Raw genomic sequence first — 21,095 nt, forward strand, 5'->3', positions numbered from 1 at the left:
CTGTTGTTTAGACAACCAAATAATTCCACATGATGTGCAGTATACAAGAACCAGCACACTTTATAAAAATGTGAGAAAATGCCTCTGCATTCCTAGAAGCATGCTCTAGGAGGATGTCTCAGCAGTGAAGTTTATAAGGCCTCATGGATGCTGAGTTCTTTATGGTGTATATACTTTCATCTAAAGCCTCCATAAAATACACTAGTCAGTACACTACAATACAAAGTCAGAGGGAAAAGATTCCATTTACTGCCGGCCCTGAGTCAGCATATCCGACTATAGCCTATAGACACAATTGTCAGAACATGCTTCTAAGCCTTTTCTTAAATTTCTTTAATTCCCCTTTAATTCCTTTTTACCCCACTTACTGTCTTTTGTGTTCCTTTCCTTTGCCAGTCTGCTGTCTCCTGCCCATGTTCTTGTTAGCTCCGGAAGTTCAGAAGCAGTCTACCCCTAGCGTCCTCCATGATGGCTGCCTAATGATGAATGTGTTCATTGCACAACATTAATAACCTCGCCACGCAATCGCAACGCCATGACAGACTAGCCAAGGCCATAAATTATGACACTAGCACATGCAGCTTCTCATCAGCGCTGATTTGTGCGTGACAGATATTGTGCCAAAGGGACAAGGACATCCAGCGAGAATGACTAAATACACTGAAGTAAGAAATGATGTAGAAAGTTATAAATATTGGCCAGAGGAGCGTAATTAATCAAGGTCTCTGTGTTGAGAATGAACACAAAGATCGGTGTTCCAAAGAGGCCGAGCTTCAGGAAGCTACACTGTTGTGTCTGGAAGGCAAAAGTAAACAAGAAGAAGAGAGAAATCTAATTGCCTTTGACCTGCGATGGCTGAAGCATATTTTAGCCATGACATTCTAGTTGAATTAGGCCAGTCTTACCTTTACCAGCTCGTCCTTTTGTTTACCGCAACAGATGATTTGTGTGAATGAGGGAGCATTGTGTAAGTAGTGATTCATTGGCTGCACGCACAGTCACTTCAACAATTGAGTTTTAATTCTTATTCAGTCGCTGGTCTCTGTGCTTTGTCAGCTGAATGTTAAACACATTGTTGACGGCATCCTGTTCTCGGTCAGGGTGTGTGGAAAAGCGGAAAACGTAGCTCTTAGCAAAAAAAAAAAAAAAGGTCCTATGACTTGCAAAATCTGCTAACCTTTTTTGGGTGCTATATAGAATATTTCTTAAAAGGCTTCTTTGAAAGAAAATGGCAAATTTGGCAAAACATATATAATGTATACATTAACCCTTAGTTAGTCTAAGGGTTCCTTCTTTAGTTTTCAACTGGAGCTTCTAAGTAAATTTAATAGAAATCTCACATTACTTGTTGGCTACATTAGCTTTGTAGAAGCTCGGACATCAAACTTGGCTGACTGGCTAGATTTAGGGTTTCGGGGTAGATGTGTAAAGCTCTATATCTATACAACAAGTTCTCTATGGAAATTCTATATGATATATAATCCACAATATTAGAACCACTTGCCAAACATGCTGCCGAAACAGCTCAGACCCACTACAGCTAGAACTCTTTAAACCCTCTGAAGGGATCCTTTAAGTTCTGTAGTTTGTAAGTAGGGATTTTAGAATTCAAAACAACACATTGAACTCTTCAGAACCAAGTGTGCAGCATGGCAGGGTGGAGTGTACCTAGTCTGCAGTGATGTTTAGGTAAGTAGCATGTGTCAAATTAGCATCCACATAAATGTCAAGACCCACGGTTTTCCAGCAGAACATTGCCCAGTGGAGGGCTGGACGATATGATCAAAATATTTGTATTTCCACGATACATAATCATAATACACATGATTGCAGACAAAATGCATCAGTAGCAACAGACTCTTAAAAACAACTACTCAAATACTTTCCTATAGTTAGTACAGTGATTTATATTTAATATATAAGCCTATATTTTATGTATTTAAAACATATTAGGCATTGACAATAGCCTCAATATGCCTGAAAAAAGCATTGTGTGTATGGCGAAAACAATACATTTAGACAAGTTTATCATGATATGAAACAAATTGTCATGTTGCCTTGCCCAAAGTGGCTTGTCTTTTTCCCAGAGTACATCCTGATAGCACAGTGCAATCCATGTGAGATAATAGAAAACAGTGCTCACCGGACCAAGCAAGCTTCTTTCATTTCTAAGGTCCAATTCTGACGTGTGTTCATTGTAGGTGCTTTCAACAGTGGACAGGGGTTAGCATGGGTGTGGTGCGATATTGGGGTATACCTCATATATACTTTGGACTAAGACGGACAGATGACATAGAAACTATATATATGGCACACATAGAACCAATTTGGTTACTAAACTTTTACATTTCCCCCCAAATCCCTGTACTGCACTTTTTCTGTGTTTTTTCTTTTTTGGCTTTGCCCTTTTGACAACCACTGTGTTCGATCAGTGTGCGCTATCTCTCCTAGTCATTCACCTATCCATCACTTGTCCATCAGGCCTGTTTCGGATCTAATCTTAGCAGATTTTCTTGTCAGTTTGAATTATCACAACAACAGGAAGGTGAGATAAACAGTCACATGAGTGAGGTCAACATTATCAGCATAATGAGTTTTTTTTTTCACTGGCCAATTAGCAATGACAAGACATCAGTATACTGTCTATATTTACTCGCAGTTGATGAAATCACGTTTCGCCTTCTCTGACAACGACAGGCAGCCAATGACATGGTGTAATAAATGACTGTGCACATGGCCTGTGGCACCGGTACTTTTAAAGCTAATGGAGAGTAATTGTATTGTAGTCATATCACAGTACAGCATCTTCTCCATGTCCATGAGAATGGGTGCACTTGAAACAGATCTTGTTTACCACTGTCATGGGCTTACTTTGCCTGACTTTGGGTTAAACTGGGAAATACATTATTGTAGCACTCTATGGTTCGAACAATGCCCTGTGTGACCTGGAATCATTTGCTTAATACAGCCCAACCTTGCAGAGTGAATTGTCAACGATTATTATTATTATTATTATTATTATTATTATTAAGTGAAAAATATGAGTGAAAATGTGGGGACTTTGTGGTTCGTTGGTTTGGATGCGTTTCATTCAGAGGATAAATGAGAGGTGATAGGGAGTAAATCTGGGATAAATTAAACATCCAATTAAGCTGTCAAACTGGCATTTAAGTCATTTACTCCTAATAGCAGTTTAATATCTTCAATTTTCCAAGCCTTTTCTAGTCTTTCACAGCTGTTAAGACTCATATCATTGTTTCTTTTAGCAGATCAATTGTCTGAAGTCCCAAAGCACCCACAGAATACTTCTTCAATACGTTTTTTTCCAACCTTACACGTGCACAGATGATAAATCACGTTTCTCAACCTTACACACAGATGCCCAGATGGTGAAAGCCTTTATACCTCAGCAGCACACAGTTGGGTCCATGCAGAGACAGAGTAGAAGAAAATCTAAAAGGGGATTATGGAGAGAAAAGAAAATGAGAGGAAAGGATGGAAGAGCATGAGAAAAGAGTCAGGGGAGATAGAGAGGGAGAGAGACAGATCAACCTTTTGAGTTGTTTTATCTTCTTTCTGCAGTGGCCCAGCTGAAGGTTTTGTTCTTTTTTAGTCTCATTATCCACTCTAACCTTTGACCCCATTGGTTATGTTCAAAACACATTTAGACTCTCTCTCTCGCGCTCTCTCTCTCTCCCCGACAGTCTTTTCTGACCCTGCTGTATCTTTGAAATGTCAGTAGAGCTGGACTGTAATAGTGCTGGCTTGATAATAGCGTGTACAGTGAGAATGAGAGGCTTACTGTTAGGCCGGGCACTGGTGCTAACATTTTCAGGATTATAATTGAAGCCTTTTGAGGACTGAGATCATCACACTAGAGATTAAGGTTCATTAGTCAAATTTCTGTCTCTTTTCAAAACTATGATAACAATGAAAAAATTGTTATATGTGGAATTTAATCTTTTTTATTATAATTATTGTTTTTTGCAGCGACATCAGCACATGTGTATTAGGTGCCTGAGAATACCTGGTTGAAAAACTGCTCTCTGGACCAGAGTCTTGTATGTGTTTACTCGGACCTCCTGTCACTTTATGAGACACTCCTTAATGCCACATTATTCTACTCCCCATCTCCTCAAAACCCCATTACTCCACCCACATCTCCTAAAAGTTAGAAACAATGGATAACATTGGTTGTGCTATTCCAAAATGACACACAATTTGTCTAGTCCCTGAAATGAAGTACTGCCAGTAGGACTCTCTGGAGCAGATAAACATGAACCTATTGGCATCATGTCTAATGCCAGATGTGGAACTGTGTTCTCTGGAATGATGGTGCTCCGTCCAGTACTCTTAGGATAAGTTAGGGAGTCAGGGATGAGGTCACGTGGGGTGTTAATCAGCTAACATCCTGACCTCACTAACACTAAATGCAATCAAATCTTCACAGCAGTGCTCCAAAATCTAGTAGAAAGCCTTCCCTGGACAGTAGAGACAAGATAAGAAGATGTTTCGAAGGAAACAAGGAATGAGCAGGTGTCCCAATACTTTTAACTATTAAATATAAATGACTAATTAAAATTTCTTGCATGTTGTATGCGATACATTTTAAAAGGATCTCGGAATATGTACAGTTTGGAATATATTCAGTTTTCGTGCAGCAGAACGTATCAGCACAAGCATGACTGATGCAGAAGAAAGCATAACTTAAAATGTATTAAAAATACAAATCTTCACTAAATGCAGTTATTATTAAACCAAACCCTCATTCACTGTGACTGACCCTGCACCTAAACAGCGAAGGCAAAAATTCTGATATTTTGCATTGTCTCTATAAAAAATGAGCACCATCTTACACATGAAATGAATACCATGCTAATGGCAACAATACTCACACATGCACACACACTACATGCTAGGTCATTGCTAGGCAGGGCACATAGTCCGTCCACTGTCTCCCTCTCCATTATTGCAGACTAATTGTTCCTAACGAAGTCGTCTAGGTGCAGATGCAGGCTCTGATTAGGTGGGTGCACCCACTGACATTTCCCTCTCTCCCTCTCTCTCTTCTTCAATCCTTAATTGTTCATTTCATTATTCATTTGTTCCCTAAATTGCTCCTCTCAAAAGACCAGATACATAATGAAAGCTAGCTGCGTCTCTCTGAAATGACTGTCGAATGAAAGTAACTTAAGTGCTTGGAGAATTACTGAGCATAGCCTAAGTGCTGATAAGGTGAAAACACTTCCTAACAGCCCTTCAACTCAATGTTGTGGCACCACATTGTTGTGTTAAAGGCTGGTCATTATGACCAATGTGTTAAGGTAGCCCTATGTTCTTTTACTCAAAACACTGAATCTCCAAAATGGTACGTTTTCAGAGGATGGGAAAAGGATTGCCTTAGTCAATGAATTAGTCAACTTGTCCAGAACCTGTCACACAATGGAAAGGAGAGATGTTAAAAATAAGAAGAGAGTTACAAGGCTTAATCTGACTGTGAAATGTTGCATATTGTTAATATTAATTATTGCACCCCAGCCTTAGCTTTAAGCTTTGTAACACCTACTATTCAGTACATACTAATTAGTCAGTATCTATTAAATATTCAGTATCTAGTGACTATTCAGTATCTACCAACTATTTAATAAATACTATTATTTACTACTTATGAATTATTTAGAATCTATTACTTCAGTACATACTAATTATTCAATATCTATAGTAATCAATAATTCCTAATTATTCAGTATCTATAGTAATCAATAATTCCTAATTATTCAGTATCTACTCATTTTTAGCATCAGCTAATTATTCAGAATCTACTATGAAATTATTATGTAACTGTAAATGTACTTTGAAGTACACTATGTGGACAAAAGTATTGGGACACCTGCCCATTCATTGTTTAAAATCAATGGTACTAAACAAGAGTTTGTCTCGTAACTGTCTCTACTGTCCATTGAAGGCTTTCTACTAGATTTTGGAGCATTGCTGTGAGAGTTTGATTGCATTTAGCAACAAGTATGTTAGTGGGGTCAGAATGTTGAATGATTATCACCCTACCTTATCCCCAACTCCCCAATTTATCCTAAAAGTACTGGATGGAGCACCATCCAACACAGTTCCACTGTTCCACAGCTCAATGCTGTGGAGGGGTGGGGGGATGGGGGGACTTTATACCCCTCCAGTCCATGCCTGGCATTAGACATGTTGCCAATAGGTTCATGTACAGGGACTAGACAAGCTGTGTGTGTGATGCATCTGTATCAACAATGGTTGCAACTCAAAGCAGCTGAATGCATTCATTAGAAGGGGTGTTCACAAACATTTGGACATATAGTGTATGTGCCCACATACAGGCTGTTAGGGTTGAAAGGGTTAAGTAACTTTTTATGTTGTTCACAGACAAAACCTGCACTGAGAGGACTTTTTTTAAACATCATGCTTTCTCCATGTAAGTTATTCATCTTATAGCTGCTCATTCACATGAACTTAGAGACCTTGGGGTGTGTGTGTTAAGAAGGAAGGAAAAACAGTTGGACTTGCATGACTTCTTGCAGAGCTCAGTGTGTGCCATTCCTTAGCGAGTGTGCATGCACATGGGTTTGTTATTAGAGGTTATACAGCACATAATATGAGGAGAATGATGATGAGCACATGCAGATGGGCACATGTTCTTAAAAAATGAAGGCTACTGAAAAGGTTCCTGACTTGGACATACAGTCAGGTCAAGAAGTGTTTGGACAGTGATGCAATTACTGTACCTTTGCCTCTGTACACCACTTCAGTGTCATGAAATAATGAGAGAATAGGTCACACCTATTCTGGTCATGAAACATCTTATCAGTCAGTTGAGCCTGTAAAAAAGGAGGAACTATGTAAATAATGGCTGTAAGACCAAACCTGTTAATATTATTGTTAAAGACCTTAAAGAGCTGGAATTAAAGCTTTATATTTTACAGCTCTTTGGACTGATTTAAAAGCATTTGCATTATTGTTGTGAATCAGCTCATTTACAAGAATGGTTCTTGAAATACATACATTGAAAGGTTCTTCGGGAAACCAAAGAGGTTCTTTAATGCCATGGTTATTTTAAGAGTGCATTTTCCATCAGATTCTCCTCTTTTTAGGGGATAAACAGAGTTCAGAGTTTCAGTGTCTGGCTTAAAAGTGCTACATGGAGGAGAGTCCACTCTGCACAGTTCATTCAGATTTCATGAGCAGATTCTGTTGTTTCTGGGTTTTTTAAGGTATGGACCTCAGGCCTCCACTCTTAGACCGTAGGCAATTTGCAGGGTATTGTAAGTGTAGTGTTGTGTATTGTTTTGTTTTCAGATGATGGTGAAGTGCCTTAAAAGCTAGCTACCTATACCTCTAATGGTCACATAATACATGGCAGTATTGCAATGTTTTTGGTCCCATGGTTTGCCCATGAACGTCAGTCCTGGATGCCCACTTTCATATTTCCTCCCTGTTAACACGCTTCATTCAAGTCATAAAGGCCTTGGTAATTAGATGATAAGTTCAATCAGGTGTGTTAGACCATGGAAAACATTAAATTGCGCAGGGACATGGGTCCTCCGGACTGAGATTGGGAATGGCTTTGGCTAATCCTTGTCCGGGTTTAACAGGATTTCCTACCCAGACAAAGGCCAATTTATCAAAGGTAGGGATGGGTCGATCAATATGAATATGGAGGTTCTGATGCTAACATTTTTTGTTTCTGTATGAAAATGGATCTTTACATGAAAATACTGACACTAAGCCAGTAATCAGTAAACTGAATATCTGAGTAAATTGAAAAACTGGGTGTATTTGAGAGAAAATACAATACAAAATAATTGTAAAGAGTAAACAATGTTTAGGATTGCAACTAACTTCCCCGGCCTTTCCTCTCATACACTGTCACATAAGACAATTTTCACAACGAATTTCCCTTGTGATGTGTACTAGGAGAGCATCACTAAACCTAAGCCTTGTTATTACTTGGTATTGGATCTAAAATGTTGATGAGTAACACTGAACTGAATTGAAACACATTTTAATACATGTTATTTCTCATTTTAACCCATTTTCTACAAAATGTGGAAGCTAAGTCACCCAATGCTTGTTCATGTTAACTCTCCCTATCACTGACAATGCCCCCAACACGGAAGGTAAAAACTAGCACACCGGCCAGCCACCGTCAAACTGTTTATACAGCATTGCTTGTTAGCCCGCACACTTGGAGGACAGCGTGGCTCCCCAGCTCCGCTACAACAGCTAACAGACAACCATGCTGACCAACATCACACTAGGAGTGGTGTGGGGAGGAAGTGCCATCAACCCACCCTGAGAGAGCAAGACCAATTGTGCTCTCTCTGACTCTGGCCGCTGATGGCAAGGGATTTAAACCAGTAATCCTACTGAAACTAAATTTTAAGGTTTGTAGAAGAGTAATATAAAATCTGAACTGAATTCCATGGTTGACGATTTACAATCAAACATATGAAATTAGATTTTTAAACCCACTCTAGAGCTGTGTCCAAGTTTTCAAGAACTACACACTTATACTATAAGGTATAGATTATATACTAATCGTAATAGTGCAGGTTTGGCAGATTAGTACACACAATATAAACAGACTAATCTTTTTTGGACTAATAGGAAGTGATGAAGCGTTGCTATGCCAACATAGCAATTGCAAGTGCTCCTGACGCCATCAGTTCACGCCAACACATCATTTTTCTAGACATGAGTTGCTCCTCCCTTTCCATTTTGCTTTGCAATGTGGGATAACAGTGTCCATCATAACCACACCCAAAAACCGACTGGTTCTGAGTATGCACTGGGGATATTTGAGTATACTCAATATCTGACACGTTTATCTGCATTACATACTACATACTCAAAGACTAGTTAGTATTACTAATCAGTATGCGATTGGGAGGTTACCCCAGAGCTTACCATAGAAAGGATCAGAATCAGAATTTGAAAAGCAATACTGAATGACAAGGTCAATGGGGAAGCAAGTGGGGGATAACCTATGTACTATATATCTATATATATATATATATATATATATATATATATATACTATATTTATATAGACTATATAAATGGATTTTTATACACAATTATCCACCAGACAGAATACTGTATCTTTCAGTTGTTACTTTTAATCCATGTGACTTCTTTGGTTTTGATATGTAATAGGTGAAGATGAACGCTGAATGAACAAACGTACAATGCCTTATTTTTTGGATTGGTTCAGACCACAGAAACCAAACCGTCAGCATAAACTCACCTTAATCTTATCTGAAATCAATTCCATAGAACTCATAAACTTGCTTTACCAAGGATGTGCTCTGTGTTTGACTGCTTTTGCGTCTAAAAACTAAAAGTTCAGTTTCAGTTCAGAATTCAATTGAATGTTTTGTGATATGAATTCACATTAAATTCGAATCCACATTTAATAACAGCATGATCCTAACTTCATACCAACTCCAGCTTCATGCTGACAAACACAGCAGAATGTGTTATTTTAGCGCCCTCTGCCAGCCAGTCCCTTAAAGCACAAAAAAAGCAGAGAAGGCAGAAGCACTGAATTCATTCTAATCTAAGTTTGGCTCAGTAAACCAGTCTACAGGTTGTACATCAGGTGATACAGGCGATACAGGTGATACAGTTTTCTTCCTGCTGACAGGACAGGAAAAACGGAAGCTTAAATGGTTTCAGGCATAAAGGCAACATTTGTTATTCCATGGCGGTCTCCCCTCAGACCTGTTCTGGGTGGTGTGTGTCCACAGGGACAAAGGACTGTACACTTTGTGAAATCTAAGACATGTGGATGCAATTGTTTGAAGGCTGGTTTTGTACCATATGAATAAAAGGGACCTGCTGATGTTAAATGAAAGCCTTTGTGTTGAATAATTCCCCCTCCATGACTTACTTCATTTTTAATTGGTGGACTTTTGTTCTTCAGAGAGAGAGGTCTACTGCAGGGTAAAGATTTAATTAAAGCCTTCAAAGCGCAGTGAGCCTAACAGAAGGCCTCCAGCTCCTCAGAGCCCAACATTGATTAGATTCTCTATGTGCATATTTGTTTTGATGTGTTGAAGTTTCTGTGGAAACGGTCACCACAGCAATTAGAGTGACAGCCCTGACCCTTATGCTGCTGAGCAGATCAAAAGATACTGACATCACTCAGGAGATACAACATACAGCTAAGCACACACAATTCATCTTATTGTGAATAAGAAAAATTAGGTAAGCCAACCGAGGAGTAGTGAGCACCTAGCTCCTTTAGATTAATGGGGAACATCCTGTACTTTAATTGTAATTTATTACCTTCTTAGGTAGAAGTAGCTGCTGCCCAGTAAAAAGCATGTATCCTCATTTTTGTCCATGGTGTGAGCCCTGTAACTGCTCTGTACACTGTGTAAATAATTCTGAATGAATACACCAGTAGTACTGCTCATGACTTGGATTAAACTCTAATTGTACATTGACTTCCATCATTCAAAGTTAAGGCCATTTTTGCCTTCTCCTGTAAAGTAACCATTTTGGAGAGACATTTTTTCCGTCAACAATATTCTAGGGTCACTTGTTTCATATTAGTAACAACAGTCTTGCCAGTTCTTGCTTTTTTTTTTTACTCTGTCTTTAGGACTGAATCATCAATGTCACACACACACAAAAACTGTATCTCTAAAATGGCATCTTTACAGAAGTAAAAAAACATGGAAATCAGTGTAAACAGATTTGATTGTAAATAATTTTAGAGCATTTCATTGGTCCACACGAACTGCTACATTCAATATATGTAAAAAAATATACATTAAAAATAAAGAAAAAAAAAGAAAGAAAATGCAAGGTTTTTGCATGAACGTGACAATATGTAAATTAAATCTATTCTAAATGGTTGTTCAATGCTGTGCCTTACTGACACTTTCCCTTTAACTGGTTTTAGACTAAGCAGATTTTGTGATATAAAAGTTTTTCAGCCAGTTTTTAGCTTAAGTTTTCATACCCAGACTGTAGGGCCGATCAATAAATTATATGCTTTAAAACAATATATATATATATATATATATATATATATATATATATATATATATAAAGGAAAAAAAGATTTTCCATGAAATTAGTCCTTTAACCCTAGAATACTAACGCCGTTAACACACAATTTTTGTCATGTGATTTTCATTGTGTTGCTGCTGTTTGAGTTGCATGGGACTTTGGGTAGCTTCAGGGCACTCATTGATGTCGTTAATGGTATGGTTGATTCCCTCCTCCCATCTGTGGTTTCTTCAAGAGGCATGCGTTTGGGTGATTTTTACCCAGCGTTAGTGATAGAGAGTAACATATTTTATGGGTGGAATTTACCCGATGTTAGTGTTTGTGTGTTTAAATCAGGCGCTCTTTGCACTTTTCAAGGGAAACAACATTCAGGCCGGCCACGTTCTCTGCCCCATTTCATCCACAGCTGTCATCCTGTATCAGGCATTTTTACTATGGCATGCTAACAAGTGAAAAAAACAAAAACCAAGAGGTGGCCACTGTGTGTGCTATATGGCATGATGAACGCTGGTGTGATAAACCATGGATCATTCGCAAGGAGAATGTCTTAAGGAGAGGTGACACACTAATGAGGAGGAAGCAGTATATGCAGGCTTTGGCAATGGCACTTATCAAGCCATGGGCAGAGCAGAGACTCCCCTCTTCAAATCTGTCCCGTCAGCTCAGAATCCTCATCTGCACTGTGTGCAACATCCCTACACCTGGCACTACTGCTAGAGAGGTTGGACCAGTGGCAGCAGAAAGCGGAGGTCCCTTAGTGAGGTGTGCTGACTGCCCCACAGGCTCGGACAGGAAGACACAACACAGGTGTCATGTCTGCCATCGACCAGTGTGCCCTCGCCATTTTTACCCTGCCTGTACTGACTGCATGTAAGGCATCAGGTAAGTTAGAATTGTCCCAGAATTTGCATATAATCCTTAATTAGTATAATGGCAATGAATAAATATCAATTAATGGTATTTTCCAAGAAAATCCATATAATCAAAAGAATTTGGTCATTTTTTCCCTTCTCAAAAAATGCCATTTTTTGTCTCTCTGTCCCAGAGGGGGTCCAAAGACCAAGTTCCCAGCAGCATTATTTTTTTTTGTTAGGACATTGCCTGTTAAGGATTACCCGTTTTTCCAATAATCTTTCTGTTTTTTTATAGAGTCATCCATGGTACCTTGGATTTTTTATTTTATGCGATGTTGTATGTTGTAAAATTAAAGAAGGGTTCCAAAACTTGTCATACAGTGTTGTACTTTTAAAATAAATGGATGAAAACTATATTTTATCTGGAATTTTATACCAGGTAAAATATACCCAACGTTAGTGATGGTGTTACTAATTTTAACGTTAGTGTTCTAGGGTTAAGGCTCTTACAATAACAATATTACAGAGAATATGTGTGTTGCTATACTTAATAGAATCATGTTCAGTAAATGTAACAAATAATTGACAACCAGGCAAAGCAAGTGACCAGAGAGCAAGTTTAAATTTTTATTTATAATATGATACAAGAATAGTTTTGTGCAAGAACTGGATGGGAACGTGAACCTGTACATTATCAACAATGGTTTACTTTCTTTTTTTCCTTTTTCTTTTTTTTCAATGCAATGGCAACCCAGCAAAACTATACAGTTTGGCCATGATTGTGTCAGAGAATATATCTTAGCAAGATAGAATTTTATACACAAATTTCAGCTTGTATACATTTACTGGTTGTACAAGGTTATGTATGTATATAAAGTGCAAAAACAAAAACACTTACAGTGAAGGCATGGCCCTGAAGTGCTGTGTGTGAGAGAATGTGTCTGTGTGTATGTCTGCATGTATTTACGTATTAGTGTGTATAAAAATGTGTGTGTGTGTGTGTGTGTGTGTGTGTGTGTGTGTGTGTGTGTGTGTGTGTGTATTCAAGTGTGTGTGTATGCATATGTGTGTGTGTAGAAGCCCGATATACGTACACTCTAATATGGCCGGTTGGATGGTGCACAAACATCCGCTCACTCGCTCTCGCACTCGCTTTCGCTCTCGCAGTCGCTCTCGCAGTCGCTCTCGCAGTCGCTCTCGCAGTCGCACACGCTCTAGCACTCGCTCCCTCACTCGCGCCCTCACTCACACACATATATAAACACACAGTACATGGTCTAGGCTGGATAGGTGTCTACAGAATACAACCCTTCCCAGATCACTGACGAATATGAAATTCAACAGTTTTCGTCCATTTGCAATACATCAAGTCAATATGTGCAATATTGAGTTATACAAATAGAATTATTATGAACAGCTGAAAACAAGCTAGCCAACATCTAAAATTCCCCTTTTTTACATTTAAAAATAGACTTTGTTTTCCATATATATACTGCTCACTAAAATAGCACCACAGGGTCTCACCTTTCAAGCCTAGAAATATGAAATTACCTGAAAGAAGAACTGAGCGTTTTCTTACTTTGGAAGAATAAGGCATTTCCATACATTTTGAAAAGATAAGAAAAATATAAGCACTGTTAGTTTACTAGATTATATGTTTTTATATTGTTTATATTACATTTATATTGTTTTTTTTTTGAAGTTGTATACCTGTTTTTATTTATTTATTTTATTTTATTATAAGAAAGTGTGTTTAGCATCACATTTAAGCCTCGTTGCTCTTACAGGAGAAGGCGGATAGGTGGTGTCAGGTTCTCTCTGTCCAGTTTCATGAGTCTGCCACGTTCCTCAGGCTAGTTCTGCTGTGAGCCCTATGAGGACAAAAGTTCTTAATTAAACACATGGTTATCTATGCAAAGTGTCAGCTCTGCTACTCAAATCCAGTTTGGCGATTAATCTGCTCTAACACATCAGCTACACCCGGTAATTAAGCGAAGGACTGGAATAAGGTATATTTGAGCAGGGAAATTACCAAACTGTGGGACCTTCCAGGCCTCAAGCTGAGTAATATGTTGTCGCTGTTGTGAAAAACCCAATGTCCATTTTTTGACATTATTTGAACACGACTCTGTTCTTTACGTTGTCTCTAGGGCTGTGTATTGCCAATATCACAATACAGGGGTTATGATAAAATATATTTTGATATATTTAATATAATATATTGAGATCCTGTAAGCAAGATATAGCTGACATTTTCACAAATCTAATTATAGAAAAACATTATAGTACAAAAACACACCATAATTTACATTAAATCTGAATAAAAGAAGTTTGCTTTTGTCCATTAACTACTGAGTTTTATTCATTTTTTATTCAAGGCCAGTGGAATAGTGATTTTTACCGAGTTGGTTCTCTTGCGCTTCCAGCAGTCAGGGTTGAGGCGTTTCTGTTCCTCAGCCAGCGCTTTGGCCTCCATGGTGTACATTTTCCTCTCCTCGTTCTTCATCTTCTTCCACTTATCACCCAGAATTACACTAATGGCTCTGGAGAAAGAGTTCCCAGTAGTTTTTTTTTTTAGTTTGAATGGTAATTAGAAGTTGCTGCTCTACATACTGTATATGCATATATACATATCAATACTAGAGTTTTGCACTGATATATTCTTTTTATTCATCTTATAATGCAAGATGCTACTGAAGGATTCAGTAAATCTAATGAAACCTAGCATTTATATGTTCGGTTTAAACAGGCAGCTGGAAATGTCCTTTAAACAATCAAGCATTCTGTGTGGTTATGACTGATTGGAGATATTTCATTATGAAGTTGTTCATTTATTTTTGTCAAGCTTAACCTGACAAATTAACTGAAGTTCTTTGAAACTACTGACACTTTTTTTTTTTTTTTTTTTTACCTGTTATCCTTTCCAGGATACATCTGTGTGTACTCCACTCGATATTTCTTAGCAAAGAGCATGAAGGCATTCATTGGCCGCTTGCATTTTGTGGGTGTGGCTCCACCGCTGCCTGAGGAGTGGCTGCGCTGTGATTTGCTACTAGGGGAGTGATGGGAGGAGCCAGATCGCTCAAGTTTCTCACAGTCTGGGCTCACTGTGCCTCCGCTGGACTGTGAGGCTCTTCTCTGACGTGCCATACTGCTCAGCACATACACAGCAGACGAGTCCAGAGGGGTAAAGTCGTAACTGCAGGGAGAAAGACACACGGCACACTCTAAAAAACTGGAATTGGAAAACTTCACATTGTTAAACCTACTTTGCTAGAACTACTGTTATCACAGGTCCCATTTGGTTCAATAACCTTGTGTTCCTAATACTGTGTTTTGTGTGTTTTTGTACCTCCTGAAGGTGTCAAAAACAGTCGAGTCGTCACAGTTGATGGCATCACGGTGTCCTGGCGGCAGACACAAATCCCCAACCTGCATTTCATAACAGGGGATACCGTGCTGCACAACGGTAAGGCTCGGGTAAAAGGAGGACCATCCTATAAGGAATAAACACACTCACATGCTTATTAAAGCATTTCTGAACTCATATGAGCATTTCAAAGAGAAAAATCTGCTACATTCATTCAGAACCATTAATGTCGCCAATGTAAACCTAAGTTGCGTGTTTATGCAAGGTCTTATACTGTATACAGTTTGTGTGTGTGTTTACCTTTATTTTTCACATAAAACGGATGGTCCAATTGGCACTCAGCAGTTAGAAGCCCAGTCTCTGGAGAGCCAGGGTCAAAGGTTAGTTTCAGAACAGACTGGCCAAAAGACACAGTCTCCTCCAGGGCCACAAGTTTCAAGCCTTCGGATCCATAACTCTGAAAAAAATTATTTAACGTCAACAAACCATCTAACAAATCATACAAACAACTGCACCATCCCAGTCTACTAACAGTAGCTACACTGTAAAACATTTATCCATTTAACCTGAAAAAATACTTTATATGGTAATAAACAATTAAACTGTGAGTTTCCACTGATTTTAAGAGCAATTTACAAGCAATAAAATAAAAAAGTGTAATAGTAATAAAAATTTTGCTGACCAATAGCGCAATTCCATCGAAAATACTTTTTACAACAGCAATGATGACATTTCCTCCTAAAGAGCTCTGTTGCTTCTGACTGAGTTTATATAAAAAGGTGTGTTTACAAATATGATGACAATTCTGTACTATTAGCTACCCTGATTCCCTGATGTCAGATCTGGACAGCCTGTTTATTTTATTTCCTTTACTTTTCATCAGAGCTGCTAGGTGATATCCTGTCTCTCAGCGCTGCTTGGGAACTTTTCATTTAGTAATCCTGCAGTCTCTTTCTCTCTCTCTCTGAAAAGTGTTAGTATTCCTTCCAAACACACTCATCTCCGCCTCTGTGTTTGTTTTCTGCATCACAAACCACACAGGTCTACTCCTTTTTTATTACACTAATGCACTTTTTAATTGTTATGTTTGTGTTCGATTTGGGTAGGATCAGGGCAGTCAGCCCGCTGTAAGTAAATACACTCTTTTGCTTTTCCAAGGCAGGTTTTCAGAACATTTTTTGTTTCAACAAACCATTTACTTGCTAAAATTGAACAGAAAGAGTATTTTAAGCTGTTTTTTTGTGTCTGAATACTAAATATGTGACTCGGGGTGAAAAATAACCAGATGCAGTTTTACATGCCTATTTACAATCCTATGTTTTTACCCCAGAATAATTGTTTTTTCCTTTTATTGTTCTGCTCTAAATGTCTGGTTTACATCACAAGGATGTCACAGCTTTGTTTTCAACACTGTAACAAGAATGTTGTTACATATTGTTTTGTATTTATTGTTTTGGTTAATGTGTAAATTAAATCAACCAAAACTTTTAAGTAACTGTTATGAAAATTTTCCAGCCCCTTTTTTGGTTTTGCCGGAGGACACAACAGTGTTTGAGGTTCATGGTATGTCACTTCCAAACTCATTATTTAACTAAATATAGTTTATCATTCTAGGGAACCTTTAATTATAATGGACAATTTCGGTTTCAATGACCTACAATGGCAAACGTTTTGCAGTGTTAACATGTTTGTTTAGATGGAAATGTAGCTAGTGAGTCAGACAGAGTATGTATTTTTTTTTAAATAAGCATGGCTTATTAGGTAAAGATAAACCTGATTGTTGTTAAAAGGGGATGGTTTATTATTAGCTCCCAATTTGTCACTGGATAATATGTATAAAGTGCTATATTACCTTAATTGGACTGAAGTGCATGCCTCCTTCATCATCAGACTCATCCTCTGACTCAGCTAGGTCCTCTACATCCTGCCACTCCACATTTGGCCCTTTGTGGAAGCGCAGGCGTGTGCCTAGAGAAGCAAGGCATGAAAAACACTTTCAATCATACACTGTATTTATAGACAAGGGCTTTTATTGCTCACATATTTTGTTGTCAAATGAAAATAAATCAGTCCTCTACAGTGTGCTCTTTTCAATTCACTGCAGGATAAAACTGAACACCCTTTAAACCAGACTTTGCATGCACATTATGCCAAACAAGCTTTGGGTGGAGACCACACATCTCAAATGACTACTGTACTTGCGCCCCTCCCGTAACCCATGCGCTTAACTTGTTTTGCTCTTTTTCTGTTGTAGTGGTGCATATGTAACAGCAGAGGGTGCTACTGCACTTCTGCACCCTCAACTGCTCATTCATAAAATGGCTGGTGGGCAGCTAACACAGAAGTCAGCTGTGTTTTCCCAGATAGCTGACAGGAACACCTTATCTGTGTCTGTTACAACAGCTTAATGCTTTTTTGAGAGCTCAGTGACTCTGACTCTTAATCTTAAATGTCTTATCAAAAGTCAGGACAAGTTTCCATGAGTCTCTTTTACCTTTCAGAAAGCAGTGCCAGACAGTGGAAGGCCCAGAATGAGACCAACCCATGTCATCATCATCCGACAATGAGGACAGGCAGAATATCCCTGATTCAGACTCACTGCTGGCCTAAAATGGGTTCAAACAGCAACAGAGATGACAAATTTCAACATATATATACCACTGTAATGTAATGTTCATACTGGATATAAATATCATAGGTGTAACATGCAGAAATGGTAAGGCACAAAAGATGCATACAACTACATTATGCAATTCAGTGAACGTGCTGACATCTTCATACTAAATACTGTACCCGCACACGGCGGCGCTCTCTCATGTGGCTGCGAGCAGGGCTGGGAGCACTGCTGGAGGCCAAAGGAGGCCTAGCGTAGGAATGTAAACTGTTACTGCTGGCAAAGATGTGCACAGGAGAGGACCTGTGAGACACAGTAAATGAACAACTTCAGAATATGAAATATACACCTTTAAAAACACGGTAGGAGCAGTGGGACTGACTACTGGAAGCATATTACCATTGGGACACTTCCATTATCTACCGAACAAGTAATGAAAAATCATATAAGGGAATAAACACCTGAAAAAGAATGGGGTGATGCATTTCTGCAATGACCAAACTAAAAATTAACATCTTAGATATGTCTTTAGATGTTTTCTATTGAATGTATTACACATACAATGCAGAACCTATACTGTTACTCTTACTGACCGGGTGTGAGGCACATTCTGTAACAAGGGACTCTGAGGGCTGGTGGCAATGTTGGCTAACTCTGTCAGCCAGTTAGTGTGTGAGGAGCTGCTCTCTGACTGCAGGCTCCTGCTCTGCCCAGGCCTTTCCGCATGTGACACATCTGGAGTCACCTGGAAAACCTCTGTGGATGACTGGTCATCCTGCACCTCCTGCAGCTCTGGGAGATCATCTGTAATACAGAAAGAGTAGGACCACACAAAAAAACAAAAATAATTATACATATACTTCCAATGCCATGCAAAATCTTCATATGTCCAAAATAGGAAAGTCTTCTCAACTTTCAATAGTACTTAATGTAAACATATTGTGTTCTTAGACATGTTGGATCATTTCTATTGGTCCATATATCATGAAACAACAGCCAGATTCAATTTATGTAAAAATGTGAAAAACAGCAATATATAAACTATAAAAAATAAAAATCTGTATATAGAAATATATTTAATATGCAATTACCATATTCCATGTGGCTGTCACTTGAGGGGCAACCTGGTGAGGAAGGCAGGTCCTCATTACACTTCAGCAAATCAAAGGCTTCGTCCATGCCTGAACAGTCTGTCTGGGATTCCTGCACTCTTTGGGGCACTGACTGAGTCTTCACTTCCCACACCATATTATGCCATGTCACCTGGCCAGGCTTTAAACAGATGAAAATAATGAACATTTGGCCTGGTAATACACACACACACACACATATACACACACATACACACACATATATATATGTGTGTGTGTGTGTGTGTGTGTGTGTGTGTGTATGTATATGTGTGTATATATATATGTATATGTATATGTGAAAATAATGAACATTTGGCCTGGTAATACACATATACACACACATACACACACACACACACATATATATATATATATATATATATATATATATATATATATATATATATATATGAATAAATGTTGAAAACTACAATAAAGCAATAGTTCCTTTTAAAAAATCATTAGCTTTTTATTGGGAAAATACTTTTGAAAATCGTAAGACTCAACAACATCTGCCATGCTGGCTATTGTGCAACATCTGCCCTGCTCTAAAAACACGGCTGCAACACAGTCGCTCTGTGCTTGCAATAAACAACTGTGCTAGTCCCACGGCTCCCCTAAAAACAAAAAGTAACCAAACTGAGTCTAAACGACAGTTTCCTAAAGCGACTCTTATAGCTTCGGCCAGTCTCATTCGCTGCTCTTTGTCTGCGGACTCTCAGACACCGTTTCATAAAGGGCTGTCATGTGACCCTCTTGCATGCAAGCCTTGTTTATAAACTTTAAAGACCTCGCGCATGCGCTGCTGAGCTCATTCATTCAGAACTGCGTAACACAGGATCAATAACCGTGTGATATTATCAGATCAGAAACGGAGTCCAAACCACTGACACTCCGATCAAGACTCATTCGACGAGAATAAATAAGAAATCGAAAAAAAAATCGAAAATCGAGGGTTTTAAGTGTGAACTTGCGATCGGTTTCAAATCAAACACACACAGGAAGAAAAACATCAGATGTTAACACACTGCTCACAGATCGGTGTGTTGGCTGCTATAAAGAGCGGATCCACTTGTCCGTTTTCACACATTTTCATTCATAGATGGGGTTGAATGAACGAAATGAATGGCGTACTTCGAAAAGTTAAAGTATCTTAACAAAGGGAGCCTGTTTTCAACGCTATTTCTTTTTTCTTCGTTCTTTTAAGTCTTTGTTGTGAAAGTGAACAGTCCGCTGACGGGCACCGATCAGAGAGGAGATGTCAGTCCGGATAAACCTATTGTTCGCGTTATTGTCAAAAGGCCAAAACTTCGTACAGAGGCGAAGCTCCGCGGACATGTAAACAAAAGAATGTCAACAAGTTGAGACATGGCGCTCGAAGCCCTTCCGAGTACTGAGCAATGAATGAAGCGAAAAACTATTTTCGGTTGTATCCATATCACACGGCTCGCTTTCGGACAAACAGCCAGCTGGCAGCTGTGGCTGGGCATAGCTGGTTAGCAGCGGAGCTATGGTCGCCTACTTCAGGAGCTAACAACTTACTAAAGCCACAAGCAAAACAACAAACGTCACTAGGAAAAAAAAACCTCGCCTCCAGTAAAGTGCCATTTCCAAACGAAAGAATGAATGACAGTCTTTTTAATCGCTACGGCTCGGAAATCAGCTCACAGCCGCGCTCATTTAAACCTCAAGCGACTGAAACCAACGTTTCAATCATCTGTAATCTTTGGCTAACTTTTTACTTACCAAGCCTGTCGCCATTACCGAGTATCTCTAGCTAGCATTCTCCGAGGCAGGACTGATTACTTTTAGATCTCCTCGCTCATTGGTCGAGCCGAACGTCAATTATACGGACTCGAGGCGTGATTGGTCGGTTCCCTGCGCACTGCAGAAGGCGGACCTTGCTTTGTTATTGTTAACTTCATTGGTCGGTTCCTCTTGCCCGTTACCATAAACGTGTCATTCATTGGTTATGCCTTCATATTTCCACCACTGTCTTCTCCTTTGTTACTGGACTGAGCTTTTGTTTTGCTTTCAGATTGAACACTCAGCAAGAACTCCGA

The 21,095-nt window shown here is 38.9% G+C and overlaps 1 protein-coding gene across 2 annotated transcripts; it reads right to left on the reverse strand.

The window, feature by feature from the left end:
• Window positions 1–12,529: 12,529 nt before the first annotated feature.
• hbp1 (HMG-box transcription factor 1) lies at window positions 12,530–20,826 on the reverse strand. 2 transcript variants are annotated; one of them, XM_072670178.1, is made up of 11 exons: window positions 20,779–20,826; window positions 18,991–19,171; window positions 18,493–18,703; window positions 18,079–18,202; window positions 17,780–17,891; window positions 17,138–17,253; window positions 15,586–15,742; window positions 15,268–15,412; window positions 14,827–15,114; window positions 14,317–14,458; window positions 12,530–13,786 (listed from the first exon to the last, which is right to left on the reverse strand). In XM_072670178.1, the coding sequence occupies exons 1-11, from the start codon at window positions 20,791–20,793 to the stop codon at window positions 13,769–13,771; spliced, it is 1,509 nt and encodes a 502-aa protein (XP_072526279.1). In that variant the 5' UTR covers window positions 20,794–20,826; the 3' UTR covers window positions 12,530–13,768. The 2 variants fall into 2 exon arrangements, with proteins under 2 accessions (XP_072526279.1, XP_072526272.1); XM_072670171.1 differs by lacking the exon at window positions 20,779–20,826 and having other exon boundaries at window positions 18,991–19,203.
• Window positions 20,827–21,095: the final 269 nt, after the last annotated feature.

This window comes from Salminus brasiliensis, chromosome 2 (genome assembly GCF_030463535.1).
Source record: "Salminus brasiliensis chromosome 2, fSalBra1.hap2, whole genome shotgun sequence".
NCBI lineage: Eukaryota > Metazoa > Chordata > Actinopteri > Characiformes > Bryconidae > Salminus > Salminus brasiliensis.

Bases quoted from the DNA above. Each gene is read 5' to 3' on its own strand.
- hbp1 (XM_072670171.1), bottom strand. From the start codon at position 19,198: ATGTTCATTATTTTCATCTGTTTAAAGCCTGGCCAGGTGACATGGCAT. The intron at 18,203-18,492 runs GTCAGTAAGAGT...TGTGTCTCACAG, and splicing joins CAGAATGTGCCTCACACCCG to GTCCTCTCCTGTGCACATCT. The intron at 15,115-15,267 runs GTACAAAAACAC...TTCTCCCTGCAG, and splicing joins GTTTTTGACACCTTCAGGAG to TTACGACTTTACCCCTCTGG.